Raw genomic sequence first — 14,508 nt, 5'->3', positions numbered from 1 at the left:
ACAGAAAGCTAAAGAGTTCTGACAGGCAAGATAAGGGATGGTATTCAAGGTGTGGCATGCAGCTTTCATGAATACATAAGTGATGAGAGATGGCATGTCAAATCTGGGGAACAGCTGGTAGTCCAGTTTTATTGGAGCTTAGAGTGAGTAAGGGAATAAATGTGAAATAAGGCTAGAAAGGTAGATCACAGCCAGATTGTGGAGCTCTTTAAATGACAGACTGAGGAATCTTTTTTCTTTTGTGTGTTTTATCCTAGAGGTAATAGGATAAGGATTTCTGATCAGGGGAGTGACATTGTCAGACTTTCTTCTCTCCAGGAGCTTTATATTCTATGCCATGACAAGCTCTTTCTCCATTCTCCTTTCAATTGTTTTTCATTTGAATTAGCCTCCCCTCTCTTATTCCTAAGTCTAATTACAGGACTATGTCTTCTTAATATGAAACATTATTAAATTGTTTTTATATATCTTTTTAAATGTAATGTCCATTTATATCTGTTTAAATGTAATATCCACTTTCTAGCAGGGGCTATGTTTTCCCTTTTTGCTTTTTAGCAACAATTCCTTGACTATCAGTGTTTAATAAATACATGAACAGTAGAATTAGTGATTAGATTATATTTGTCTAGATGCTGGAGGACAGAGGAGAATAATTCATTTTTCTAGGAAAGGTCCCATGAGTAGATGAGGATATGATCAGGTTCAACTACTACTCTCTGAAATATCAGGTCTTAAAACACTAAATTCAGGAATCTCTGAGAGGTGTGTCTCAGTATTCATGTACACTGGAGGTAAGGAAAAAACTTAGCCAAGTAATAAATAAAGAGTCCTTTCTACAGCAGGGGATATCCCTCCATGTTAAGAGAATGCAGATTTTAAAGATATATACAGAAAATGGAAGCAAGGACATGACAGAGGAAAAATGTGAGTGTTTGTGTGAATACATACACATACATGTAAATATTATATATATATATATATATATATGTATATATATACAGAGAGAGAGAGAGAGAGAGAGCGCACCTGTCCTATATGGATATAATGCGAATAGTAAAATTCAGAATAAAATGAAACCAACAAGGGAAAATGTGTGGGATTATATCTAGAGAAGAGCAAAGAGATTAAACAGGACTGCCATCTGGCTGGATGGGACAAGGATTGCTAACAAGAGAAAGAAGACAAAACTGCTCTACATAATTTTATTTTCCTTTTTTTTCCCCCTTCATCAACCAACAATTCGGACAATGGACCAGGCACTGTACTAGTTTTGGGGAATCTGCTTACAAAAAAGCTTACACTCTAATAGAGGAGACAATAAACACATAGAAAAAATATATGTCAAAGAGAATGAGCCTTGTTCTAGAGAGGGAAGAACAAAAATGGCAAAAGGGGTCACAGCATTTAAATGACTTGCCTCAGCATTTGGAATCAGGAAAACTTATCTTTTTGAGTTCAAATCTGACCTCAGATACTCACTAGCTGTGTGGCAAATCAAGTAACTCTGCCTCAGTTTCCTCATCAGTAAAATGAGAATGTTAATAATAACTACCTCAAAGGGTTGTTGTGATCAAATGAGGTCATCATTTAAAGTGCTTAGAACATAGTAAGCACTTCATGAATGTTAGTTATTAGAAGTAATAATATATTTGAGAACCTTGATCATATTCCCTCCTCTTCCACCCCAGTTTTCTTCTTCCTGTCTTTTCCTAGGCTAAGCACTCAATTTTCTTAAATTGATACTCATAGGCAGGACCTAAAGGCCGTCCCCAGTGGTTCTGACGCTCCTCCAGATGCTCTCTCCTTTCCTTCTTGTAGGAAGCTAGCTCTGTGACAGCCCCAGCCTTCCCAGAGTCTCTTCCCCTCTGGCTGTGTTAGACCATGGGTGGTGGAAATCAGCCTGCCAAATAAAGGATTGATCATTGCTATTTGCATGCTCTTGCCAACAGTTGTTTCTAAATTATTATTATTCCTTGTGCCATTTCAGTAAACACCACTATTTAGTCCTAAGAAAGACTTTTTTTAAAAAGCATATTCCTCATAGTGTAATAGATTTGCTTTGCAAACATTAAGGTGGTAGATAAATGCTAGCTATGATGATGAATTTAATTATTTTTATGTAAGAGAAACCTGGGACTTTTCCTGGGGAGTCGCACTATTATAGAAGTGGTCAGGAAAACCTGAACTCAAAAATTACCAGTTGTGTGAACCTAGGCAAGTTCTCTTATCTGTAAAATGGGCATAATAATAGCATCTACCTTACAAGCCAGATGGAAGCCTCAAATTGGAAATGTATACAAACAGCAGAGAAAATGTCATAGCTTTCTTTTACAATCCTGTCTAAAGGTCAGTTATTTAATAGCAGTGAAGAATTGGAGTTGTGAGGCTTCTAAGAGTAAGTAAATTGGGTTGTGTAGACCCCTTGGAAACCATAAAGGTCATATTTTCCTAAGGATGTATTTGGAGTCACCCAGGAGCCTGATGCAGAAATGTAAACTCAGAAATCAAATTTCACCAATATCTTTGAAAAAGGGACCATCTATTCTTCCTTTTCCTATTTTTTTTCCTTCTTTGTTTTTCTAAGAATCTCCTTGAGCCCACACTGAATAAAGCCAGTTTTGGTTTGACACTGATATGATTCTGGGGAGAGTGTGTCTGTTTATATGGGGTTCAAAAGCTCAGCCCCTCCAGCTGCAATCTGATGATAACCTTGAACTTTTGTCATGCACTCCTTATCAAGGAAATAGGTGGATATTCTAGGCTGGGAAGGATATCTTTTCTTCTGCTAGTTTTGTGCTATTTGCCTTTTTCACAGCTCTCAGAAAGAAAGCCAGATGGTTCTTCTGAGTTTTTAGCTTAATTTTCCTTGTGAGTCTTACCCTTAGATTCATGGAATCCAATCAGAATTGGGAAGGTCCTTCAAGGTCATCTACTCAAATCTGCTCATTTTATAGACAAAAAAAAAAAACTGAGGTCAGGAAAAGGGAAGTGATTCAAGTTGGAAATTTCTGATGTCCTTAAAAAAAAGTTTATTACCTGGTTTAGTCAATGCCCCCCCCCCCCCCCCCCCTTGAATCCAGAAACTGCCCAGAAGATATTTATTATTGGTGGAGAGAGTTTCCTTATCTGGGAGCTCTGTATATCAGTGAAACCATGGGCTAACTCCCTATCCCATATATTGGAGCCTTTTATTTTAAATTTTGACCTCTCAGTAATTAATGATGTCATTCACCCCACCACTAGCACCACAGAACTCTCTCTCTCTCCCTTGTAATGAAGAAAAATGGAAAAAAAACCCCAACCAAACAAGTTTATCAGACAGTATATACTCAAGATAGCTCTATGCCCTAAGGTCTAGGTTGGGCATTGTCCCTTAATCTGAGTTAAACTGACTGTTTACATTATGTTATTCATCCTGTTTATTCTCTCTAGGGCTGCCGAGTGGTGCAGTGCATAGAGCACCAATCCTGCAGGCAGGAGGACTTGAGTTCAAATTTGATACCAGCACTTACTAGCTGTGTGACCTTGGGTGAGCCACTTAACCCTGATTGCCTCATATCCAGGCCTGGAGACCTAAATGGATCTGGAGAAGAAAGTGAGGCTGGTGACTTTGTATAGCACCCCCTCACTCAAATCCAATTCGTGTACCTGTCATGGCGACACCTCCCTGATGTCATGGTCTTCTTTGAGAATGAAGGACAAAACATCATCTCTCTAGTGACATTTCTTTCCACTACAGAATTGTGCTTAGCTTTGATCTTTGATACCTCTGATGCCCTCTCTGACCCACTGGTTTTCTCTGGTTTGCTGCTTAGAAAACATCAGGGACACCCCATTTTCTAGATCCATTAGATTCTAGAGTGGAGAAGACTGGCTTTTTTGCTTCTTTTTGCATCCCTAGTGCTTTATGGATCTGGCAAATGATAGTGATTTAACCAGTGTTGATTCAATAAAACCCCCTCTCCCGGCATTCAAGAATCTTCATGAAATCTACCTCTAATCTACCTTTTTAACCTTGTTCAAATGGTCCAAGGGAACTCAGGAGATCGTTCTTGTAGGTATTCTTCCCATTGGTGTCATTTGTAACCGATTCACATCTTCCCACTTCCTTCTTGTAGATCACAACAGGGCCTCTACCCAACCTTCAAGGGATTTTCTTCCCACATGTCAATGGGGCATGTGTTGTTCTCTGTTTCTATTTTTTCCTGTTGCCTGGTGACAACCCAGTTTTTCTCCTTCATATTTTTCTTTGACATCTTTTACATAAATTCTCTATAATTCCTTGCTTATAATTTGTTGTAGTCTATTCATGCCCACCACCTCTGTTTCTTTTGCATAATCCAGTCCTTCGAGATCTCAAATTCAATTCCTTGGATATTGTAGCTTTTAAGAGCCATACAATGATACTAGAAGAACACTAGATAAATAAAACATACTTATTGGAAGTTAGTACAGGATACAAATTGGAAATACAAAGACAAGCCAACAAGTCAAAACTTTATCCTCAAGGAGTTTGCATTCTAAAAGGGAGTGGGGAGAGTGGAAAGGCAACACATATAAAGAGGGAAGAGAATAAACACCAGTATGATGCTTACCATGCCCCAGGAACTGTGTCCATTTATTATCATCATCATTTTATTAGGAACTGAGCCTAGGGCCATTGGCCTAACTGCAAAGCTATACAAATGAACCTTTACATTACATTTTATTATATTATATTAGTTATATTATATTATAGTATCCTCAAGTGAACTCTGTGAGGCCAGTGATGTTATTATCCCCTTTAGACAATTGAGAAAACTGAGGTTAATTGATTAGCCCAGGGCCACACATCTAAGTATCTGAGGCTAAATTTGAACTCATGTCTTCCTAACTCCAGTTACCAACTCTCTCCACTTACTTTTTTTCCAAAATTCTATTGGAAATGGGTGAATCTACAAGGAGGGATGACGAGACTCTCTAGGGTTGTTACCCACCCAGGTTTCCCTTCTTCAGGCTTACTCAGGATTGTTGTACTCACAAGTATGCCATTTTTTCCCTCAGATTATTGCATTTAGGTAACTAGCCTGCATATAAGAACATAAGTATCTGACTAGTCTGCACATAAGATCATATTGGGGGAAGGGATGGCAATAAAGAGTAGGGTCATTCACATGAGGCTACAGTCATGGACAGGTTGTAGCAGCCTAATAGACCAGTTTCCCAGGTTTAAATTCCACATCTGAAACTTCTGTGGGGAAGCAAAAAAAGGAGGGGGGACGAGAAAAATTCAACTCCTAAATGACCTTTAAAACAGACTTGAATACCATCTACTTCCTGACTCTCATTTGTGCCTATGGCAAAGTCCAGGATCATCAGCCAAGACTAGAAACTGGGTTGGTTGTGTTACACATGATCAAGCTTAGCCTCCTTATTTCCTTGAGATCAACATAAATGGTTAGCATGATTAAAGTCTTTCTCTTGAATGACTAGATATCCTGGAACACACATTTTACATTCTAGCCAAATTAGATTACTCAATTGTTCCTTCTCCCTCACCATATAACATCTACCAATTCCATGAAATTCTAAATATGTAGCATTAGAATATGTCACAAAGTGAGAAGGGGACTGACAGTAGACTCACCACCTACTGAGGCAGTCCATTTTACACTCTCTGTGTTAGAAAATTTTATGTCCCTTGTCCAATTCTTTCTCTGCCCCTAACTTTTTGTTTAATCCCAGAGTAGTAGTTGTTCTGCCTCTCTGTTGGTTCCAAGGGAAACTCCAAGTCCTTGTTAGAACCCTTCCTTGATTTAGGGATTAGGGATTTACTGATCCACTTTTTTTTAGCTAGATTGATAATTTTGTATTGGAAAAAATGAAAACTCAGGAAGCATTTCATAGTTTGCCTCTGCCTACAAGAGACTTTTGCTTTCCCCACTGGAAGGCAAAGACAACTTCTCTGTCTTTGCTTATCTATTTCTTTTGTCTGAAATTTATTTTCTTCTATCACCTCCCATGAACCTAATCTCTGTCAATTAATATCCTGTAGTCTCTTCAAGGCCTAGTTCAAAAGCTACCTCCTCTATGAAACTTTCATTGATTTTTCCTCCCATACACAAGGAAGATTAGTTTCATAGAATCATTAACTTAAAGCTGTAAGAGACCTTTGAGTTCAACCTCTTTTGACAGATTAGGAAATAGGAACAGAAAGAATAAGTGATTTGTTTAGAGTCGCACAGTTTATACGTGTCTATCAAATCCAAGTTTTGATCATTCCAAATTCAGTACACTATCTAAAAGACAATTTTTCATTCTTATATCTTCACCATATTCTATTTTCATTTGTGCATATGCCTCATCAACCCATTCTCCTCCAATATGGCTCTTAGTGTTTGCAAACCATGACTCACGACTTGTTGAACCTGGTTATCTCACCCAACCTCTCTAGTTTAGCCTGTTCCTCAAGTGGACCCTTAATAAGCAAATAATGCTTGTCCTTCATTCTCAAAGAAGGCCATAACCTCAGGGAGGTGATGCCATGAGAAGCAAGTGAATCAGATTTCCGTGAAGTAGGGCTGGGCTATGTCCCCAGCCTCACTTTCTCCTGCAGAGTCATCTGGGTTCAGTGGCCAGACAGGAATCAGGACAACTGGAGATGGCCCTGGATGTGAGGCAGTCAGGTTAAGTGACTTGTCCAAGGTCACACAGTTAGCGTCAAGTGTCTGAGGTCAGATTCAATCTCCTGTCCTCTTGACTCCAAGGCCAGTACATTATCCACTGCATAAGTGAAAAAACAATGAACTTTCTTCTGTTGGTGAAAAGCTGGGCCAGTGAAGTCCTTCAGACTTCTCAGCAGCTCTTTTTCCTTAATGTCTACCCATGGGAAGCCTTATGCGTGGGTTTCTGTGTCCCCATTCAGCTTCTTGCTCTCGCCAGATTCCTCTCAGGGAGATTTAGGGCTATGGGATTCAGTTTGGCAAGAAAGAGAGCTTCTCAGGAAGTGAAAACTGTGTCGAGTCCTTTGAGGGGCAAACTTGGAAAGGCCAAAGCAATATTTCATCGAGCCTCTTACCATCCATCCTCTTCCCTGCAATCCCCAGTGTGTCTCCTTTCTCTCCTCTTATATTGGATCTCTCACTCACTTTGGAGAGGGTGCTTGGTCTCCCACCTTTGGGAAATACCATGAATATTTGCAATGGTAGAGTTTCTTATTCAGATCCAGTCCAAAAGTTCCTAGAGTAACATAAAATTCACCATAATTTGTATGTCCCTTCTTATTTTCCCCTTTGAGAAGAAAGCTATAACTGCCTACCAATTCCATGAAATTCTAAATTTTTAGTGTTAGACTATGTCACAGAATCATAAAACATCTGAGTCAGAAGGGACCCGATAGGAGATATCTACTGAGACATTCATTTTACACTTGCTATGTTGGAAAAATTTGCATTCTTTGTCCAACACCATTTCTTCTCTATTCCTAACTTTTTTTTTTAATCCCAGAAAAGTACTTGCTCTACTTCTCTACTGGTTCTAGGGGGGGAAAAATTCCCAGTTCTCAAGAGAATCCCTCCTTGACTTGGGAGGCAGTCATTTACTAGTTCACTTTCTTCATTTAGATTGATGTTTTTGCATAGGAAACATTCCTTATTTTACCACTGCCTACAGGAGGCCTTTGCCCTTCCCATTATAAGGACTTTCCCCCTCCCAAATTATAATGGTATTCATTTTGTATACATTATTTATTTAGTTAGTTATATTCATATTTTTCCTTCAGTAGAAGGAAGTTTTCTTGAGGGTTTTGATTTTTGTCTTTCCAAGGACCAGCACCTGGTCATTAAATATGTCAGTTAGGACCTGTCTTTGGCTCTCTCCAATACTACATCTCTCCACAGAGAAGTAGGTAGCAATTATATAGTGCCTTAAAGTTTACAAAGTGCTTCAAAAATATTATCTCATTTGGTCCCCACACGATGCTATTTTTACTACTATTATTGTCCAGATTTTCCAGATAACTGAGAGCCAGAGGTTAAACGACTTGTCTAAGATTATACAGTTAATAAGTGTCTGAGAAAGCACTTGAACTCTTTTCATCTTGCCATGTCCCTACCTGAAGTACCGCCCTTAATTTTAAAGTCTATCCATCAGAGATGCATATTTATTTCTTTATTTGATTTCTCAACTGCTGCCTCCTTAGGAAAGGACAGACTTCGATCAACAACACCAACCATGAAAAACCATGGACCCGAATGGATCTAGTATGGCCACATTCCGGAAGACTAAAGTGTCTGACTACCTCCCTGTCATTTATTCCTCATCTTTCCCTGCTTCATTCTCCTGACACCCTTTACTCAGGTTCATGATTCTCTTGTTCTTTCATCCCAAACCTTGGGGATTGCTTATCCTGCAAATCCAAGATATCTGAAACCTAACTGTAGAGGATCACGTATCTACAGCTCTAAGAAACTTCATAAGCCATGGCATCCAACCTTCTCATTTTACAGATGAAGTAACTAAGGCCAGGAGAGTCAAGATCACAGAGGTTTAAAGCACAATAGGAGGGACTTGATCCCAGATCCTTTGACTCCATAGTCAATTTTTTTCATTAGGCCATAATCATAGAACAGATAAGCCCTCTGATGCATCATTGGATATGAATGGAGAAATGACGGGATATTTTTTCATCGTTAAACTCAAAATCCTGCTAGAGTTTTATTCCTCAGACTTACGCAAAACAACTGAAGGCAAATGTGCCTGAAATAACCTCAATGGTACTTCATTTCCCTGAGGATGAAGTAGAGGTCCAAGTCTCCCAACAGGAATTTTTTAATTAAGTCCATAGATTGACTTTGGAATTTCATCTGGGGGTAGATGATATAATTTCTTAAAAATCATTATCACTTTATTAGAATACCATTAACTCTTAGAACTGAGTCTAAGGTCATTGGCCTAACTACAAAGCAATGCAAATGAACATTTTCATTACCTTTCTAATGGCTGAACATGAAATAGGATCAGCCCTTTGGAAAAGACTGAGAGGAGCAGGGTTGAAACCTTGCAGTCATGGCATAGGCTTTGTCCTCTGAGATGAGAATTAGTCTGTATCAAGTCTGGAATCAGAAATCAGAGATTCAAGTCTTGGTTTTGTAACTAGCCACATGTATGAACATAAGACAATCATTTCCCCTTTCTGGACCTCAGTTTCTTAATCTATAAAATGAAGGGACCAGATGCACACTTTGCATACTATAGTTCCTTCCAGCTTGAAGGTTCAATGGTGTCCTCTGATCCCTGAGTCCAATGTGGTTCCCAAAATGCCCTACCCATCCCAGGCTAGTGTCCATGGCCATATTTAATGCATCTCTTCACTTAAGCTTCACATACTGGCTGATTTTTATAGGCTCAAAAAAATAAATTTAGAGCTGGAGAGTGCCTTTGATACCATGGAGTCTAGCTTCTTCATTTTATAGATAAGTAAACTGAGGCACAAAAAGTTTAAATGACTTGCTTGGAGTCATTCAAATTTTTGAACCCTCATTTTTTTTTTAGATTTTTCAAGGCAATGGGGTTAAGCGGCTTGCCCAAGGCCACACAGCTAGGTAATTATTAAGTGTCTGAGACCTGATTTGAACTCAGGTACTCCTGACTCCAAGGCCAGTGCTCTTATCCACTGCGCCACCTAGCCACCCCCTGAACCCCCATTTTTTGAAAGGATAAGAATTATGAGAAAGACTAGTATGTTTTCTTCAGACTCCTATTTTGGTCTGAACTATGATCAGGAACATAAGTCTACAGATTGGCTTCATGGTAATCAATTAGTTCTCCCTTTTCTCAGCATAGATCATGGGAGCTTAGATTTAGAAACAGAAGAAACTTTAAAGGTCTTTGAGTCTAACCTCCCTCTTTTACAGGTAAGGAAAGTAAGAGGTGAATGTACTGGTCCAAGATCATACAGATAGTGACAAAAGGTAGAATTTGAACCCAAGTCCTTTGAGTCAAAACTTCGGAAACTTTACATTGTCAAATCTGAACACATCACCATAAACATATCACCATATCTTGCTCAATGAGCAAGGATCCAGCATGGCAAAGCCTTTTCCTGGTCTAGGTCCTCTCCTTATTCCATCTAAAATTAATATGCAGATAAAAGTCCCACCCTTGGAAGAGGTTGCTAAAATTTTTCTCTTTAAGAACTGAAAAACTTTTTTTTCCACTTTATTTTTCTTGCTTTTTTAAATAACATGGCTAATGTGAAAACCTATTTTGCATGACTTCACATGTCTAAATGATATTCCATTTCTTGCCTTCTCAATGGGTGAAACAGTGGCTGGAGGGAGGGGAGAGAGTTTAGAAAACTTTTTAAATTGATGTTAAAAATAAATAATGGAAAAAATTATAATAAAAATTTATTTTTCAAATAAGTTCTGAAATTCATAGAAAATCCATTTACAATTGAGAGGACAAAGTTGTTTTAACATGCAAATTCCATTCTCAAATAAATTCAATTGTTTATATAGAGAACTGAGTATTGACATATGCACCTAAATTTTAGCCAGAGAATGTTAACTGGAAGGAAATTTAGAAGGGAGAAGGACTTGAGTGTTTAATAGATGACTACTCTGTCCCAGGCATTTCATTTCATTTTATCTTTACAATAACCAGAGAAAACTGAGGAAGAGAGAGGTTAAGTGATTTGCTCAGGGTCACACAGCTAGTCTCTGAGGCTGGGCCTATAAGCAAGTCTTCTTGACCTATAGTGTCAAGTTTAAATAGAATTGGTTCTGTGCCACCATTTATCAACTTAGAAAAATTCAAAGTGATATTACATGTCACAATTTTGTTTATTTTTTTGAAAAATTTCTCAATATATTTTTAGTCCTGACCACACTCAAAAGCATTGAGGGTTACATTCAAGAGCAGATAGTGAGCTTGACAACTCTGCTTTTGTTGTTGTGGTTGAGTTGGTTCAGATTCAGGGGTTTCTTGGAAGAGCTACTGGAATTGTTTACCATTTCCTTCTCCAACTCATTTTACAGGTGAGGAAACTGAGGCAAACCAAGTTAAGTGACTTGCCCAGGGTCATCCTTAGTTAAGTGTCTGAAACCAGATTTGAACACAGGAAGAGGTGTCTTCCTGCCTCCAGATCTGACAGTCTATCCAAGGTACCACCTAATAGCCCAACCTCTGTTTTAGATGACTCTTTTAGAAGACTTTAGTCTCTTCAACTCCAGCCTCAGACACTTAATAATTACCTGTGTGACCTTGGGCAAGTCATTTAACCCCATTGCCTTAAATAAATAATTTTTTTTAGGTTTTTGCAAGGCAATGGGGTTAAGTGACTTGGCCAAGGCCACACAGCTAGGTAATTATTAGTGTCTGAGGCCAGATTTGAACTCAGGTACTCCTGACTCCAGGACTGGTGCTCTATCCATTGTGCTACCTAGGTGCCCCAATAAATAAAATTTTTTTAAAAGATTCTAGCCTCTCTATGTCCCTCATTGTATAGCCCATGCTCAGCCACATGGCTAACTAATGGGGCTAGACTTCAAATTCTCCAGAAGTCCCAATTCAGTGATTATTTTTGGTTCCCCATCATATCCTGACAATCTAAACTGGAAACAAAAACAAGACAAAATGGCCCCTCAAAAGTTAGGACTCTCTAATTACTGAGCTTTATAAATGGTTGTTTGCCTTACAAATCTTGTTTACACATCAAAGTTTGCCTTTGTAGGATACATCACCAGAATTGTTGGCAAGATTCTACAGCGAGCAATGTGGTGAGGTAGTGACAGTCCTGTTTGAAGGATAGTCTAGACTTGAAGTAATTAATTGGGAAACAGAGAGGAACTTGGCTGGTCATTTAATCCAATCTGTGTCTATATAGGAATGCCCACTGTACCCACTTTCAGTGATCACCATGTAGCCTCTCCCTGATGACCTCTTGTGATGGGGAACTCACTATCTTATGAAATAATTTATTCTATCTTAAGGTTTTGAATTGAGAAGGATTTAAAAAACACTTGAATGGCTTTTTAAGATGGTTGTATCTCAATGACATGTCTTATGGTAAATCTCTTTTTTTCTTTTTCTTGTTAAAATAATAGACTGAGAGGCACTGAGGCACAATAGAGTTCTTTCTTTAGTGTCAGAAAGAACTAGGTTCAAGTCCAGTCTTTAATACATCCTGGCTTTTGAGTAACTTACTCACTTAAATGTCCCTGATAACTTTTTCGAAAGGTGCCCATCTGCATTGGCAAAAGATTTCTCACTGTATTCCTGATGCCAAAGAAATCCGAGTTCTGGTTTAAAGGAGAAAAAGCATTAGATTAGACCCTTTGGCAGTCAAACTGAAAGGTCTTTTAAGAACATTTAATTCAACTTCCTTATAGTATAGATGAGAAAAACTGGCATTTGGAAAGAATAAATGACCTGTATCTGATTTTACAATGAGATATCTTAACTGAAATCTAGCCTCCCCATTATGCCAACCAATAAACTCTTGGATGGAAAACCAACACCCCCACCCCCACCCCCACCCCCACCCCCACCCCAGAAGGTTGAGCTAAATGAAATTTCTGGAATCTTTATCACCTCTAGGACCTACTATGAAGTTCTCTGGCATTTAAAGTTTTTTCCAAACTTGGTTCCTTCTTACCTTTCCAGTCTTCTCTCGTGCTTTACAATTCAGCTAACTGTCTTTCTTACTGTCCCTCCATCATCTAGTCAAATCCTTTGTACTCTCAACCCATTGTACAGGCAAGGAAACTGAAAAGCAGGGACAATAAATGATTTGTCCAAGGTCACAAAGCTAATAAGTGATAGCTTGTTTCTAGCTTAGATCTTTGGATTCCAAACCCAGTCTGTCTGTCTGTCTGTCTGTCTGTCTCTCTTTCTCTCTCTATCTCTCTCTCTCTCTCTCTGCATTTTATAATGCCAACCCCCTTACAATAGTGATACTTTCTTATTTAGGGAATATGTTCTGAGGTAATTATTCCTTCTTTCATCCTGATCACATCGGTCCCAAGAATTCAGTTTAAGGAATACTCCCGAGGAGTCAGGAAGAGTATTATTTTTTCTCCTTCTATAGACTACAAACTCCCACTAGTATGCTTCCCGACACAATTATTAGTTGAGCAACCTAACCAGACAAAGTGCTTTTAGAAAGGAGCATTCACTAAGGATCAGGGTCATACTCCTGAGGAAGACAGGATCTGAACCAAGTCTTGGAGAAAGCAAGGAAAACTGAGAGACAGAGGTAAGGGCATGGGGAATAGCCAATGTGAAATAAGAGAGTTGGGAGAGAGATCAGCACTGAGGGAGAGCAAGGGAGTCAATAGTTGATACAAAACATCTCCTCTTCCCCAAATTTGTACAGATTTTCCAACCAGTATGGAGTCCAGAATATTACAGAGAATACATTGAAAAGGGATAACGTCTTTATTGCTGGAAGTTCTTTTCTTCCTTCATGGGCTCCTTAAGGAGTCTTCCCTTAAAAATTATTTCACCTCAATTTTTGTAGGACTTGATGGTTACCTATTCTAGGGACTCTGCTAGAATAACAGTGGGAAGATAAGAAGTTCTGAAAATTCTTAAAAAAAAATCACAAGGTTCTTCTCCAGCTCCTTCAGCCCTATTGGTACCTATTACTCAGGTAGGCCAAGACCAAAGTCAGAGTGCTCTTCATTCTTCATCGGCCCACCATCACTCCATTTTAGCTGGCGTTTACTAGAACACTAGCTTCATTAGCCACTTGCTGGAATTTGGCAAGATGTTCATTTAAACTGGGTCCTGAATTTATCTTCTATTTCAAAATGGATAATTTTCCTCAGTCAATCTGAAGACTTTTCCTGTCAACCTCAGTCTAGTTTGTCTGAAGGTATTCTCCATGAAATCTAGTGTTTGATTGTTTGAGACTAATTCTCTACCTTGTAAGGTCATCTCATCACTCACTTTAAATGAGTGAGATGTTAATAGATTTACTCATTCAACTTTATCAGTCTTTCTTTTTATTGTGTTATTTTGATTTATTAAATTGGACTCACCCATGGTTTTTTTTTTCTCTCCTCTCTTTCCCCCTTTTTCTCTTTCTAGTTGACAGGACTCATTCTCATCACGATGGCGTTTCTGGCCTGTCTCCTCATGCTGGTCATGTACAAGGCTCTCTGGTATGACCAGTTAAGCTGCCCAGAGGGCTTTGTCTTTAAGGTATGGTGATAACACTTCATTGTCTCACTTTGAAAGAGGGGTTAACCCCACTTCCTGTGTCCTGGAGAACATTTTACTTCAAAAAATTATTTGTACATATTGAAAGGGCATGAGGATTCTTTGCTACTGATGACCAACCATTGAATGGAATCAATAGCAAGAGATTCTGAAAACAGAAGGGTTAACAATCTTAATCAACTCTGCCATTTCCATGGACCCATATCCATATATTTAATAATAGCCAAAATGTATATGGCACTTCAGACACTTGCTAGTTGTATGACTCTGGGCAAGTCACGTAATCCTATTTGCTTGTTTCTG

The 14,508-nt window shown here is 38.7% G+C and overlaps 1 protein-coding gene across 1 annotated transcript in view; it reads left to right on the top strand.

Annotated features, from left to right (window-relative positions):
- The window catches only part of CALY (calcyon neuron specific vesicular protein), a 31,755-nt gene that overhangs the window by 3,985 nt on the left and 13,262 nt on the right, over nt 1–14,508 (top strand). Inside the window, exon 3 of the mRNA XM_074236326.1 lies at nt 14,074–14,187. Within this exon, the coding sequence (XP_074092427.1) occupies nt 14,074–14,187 (114 nt within the window). The remainder of the gene's footprint in view (nt 1–14,073; nt 14,188–14,508) is intronic.

Source organism: Macrotis lagotis, chromosome 4 (genome assembly GCF_037893015.1).
Source record: "Macrotis lagotis isolate mMagLag1 chromosome 4, bilby.v1.9.chrom.fasta, whole genome shotgun sequence".
Taxonomy (NCBI): domain Eukaryota; kingdom Metazoa; phylum Chordata; class Mammalia; order Peramelemorphia; family Peramelidae; genus Macrotis; species Macrotis lagotis.
Note: the sequence above shows the minus strand (reverse complement) of the source record. Positions and strands in the feature narration are given on the sequence as shown.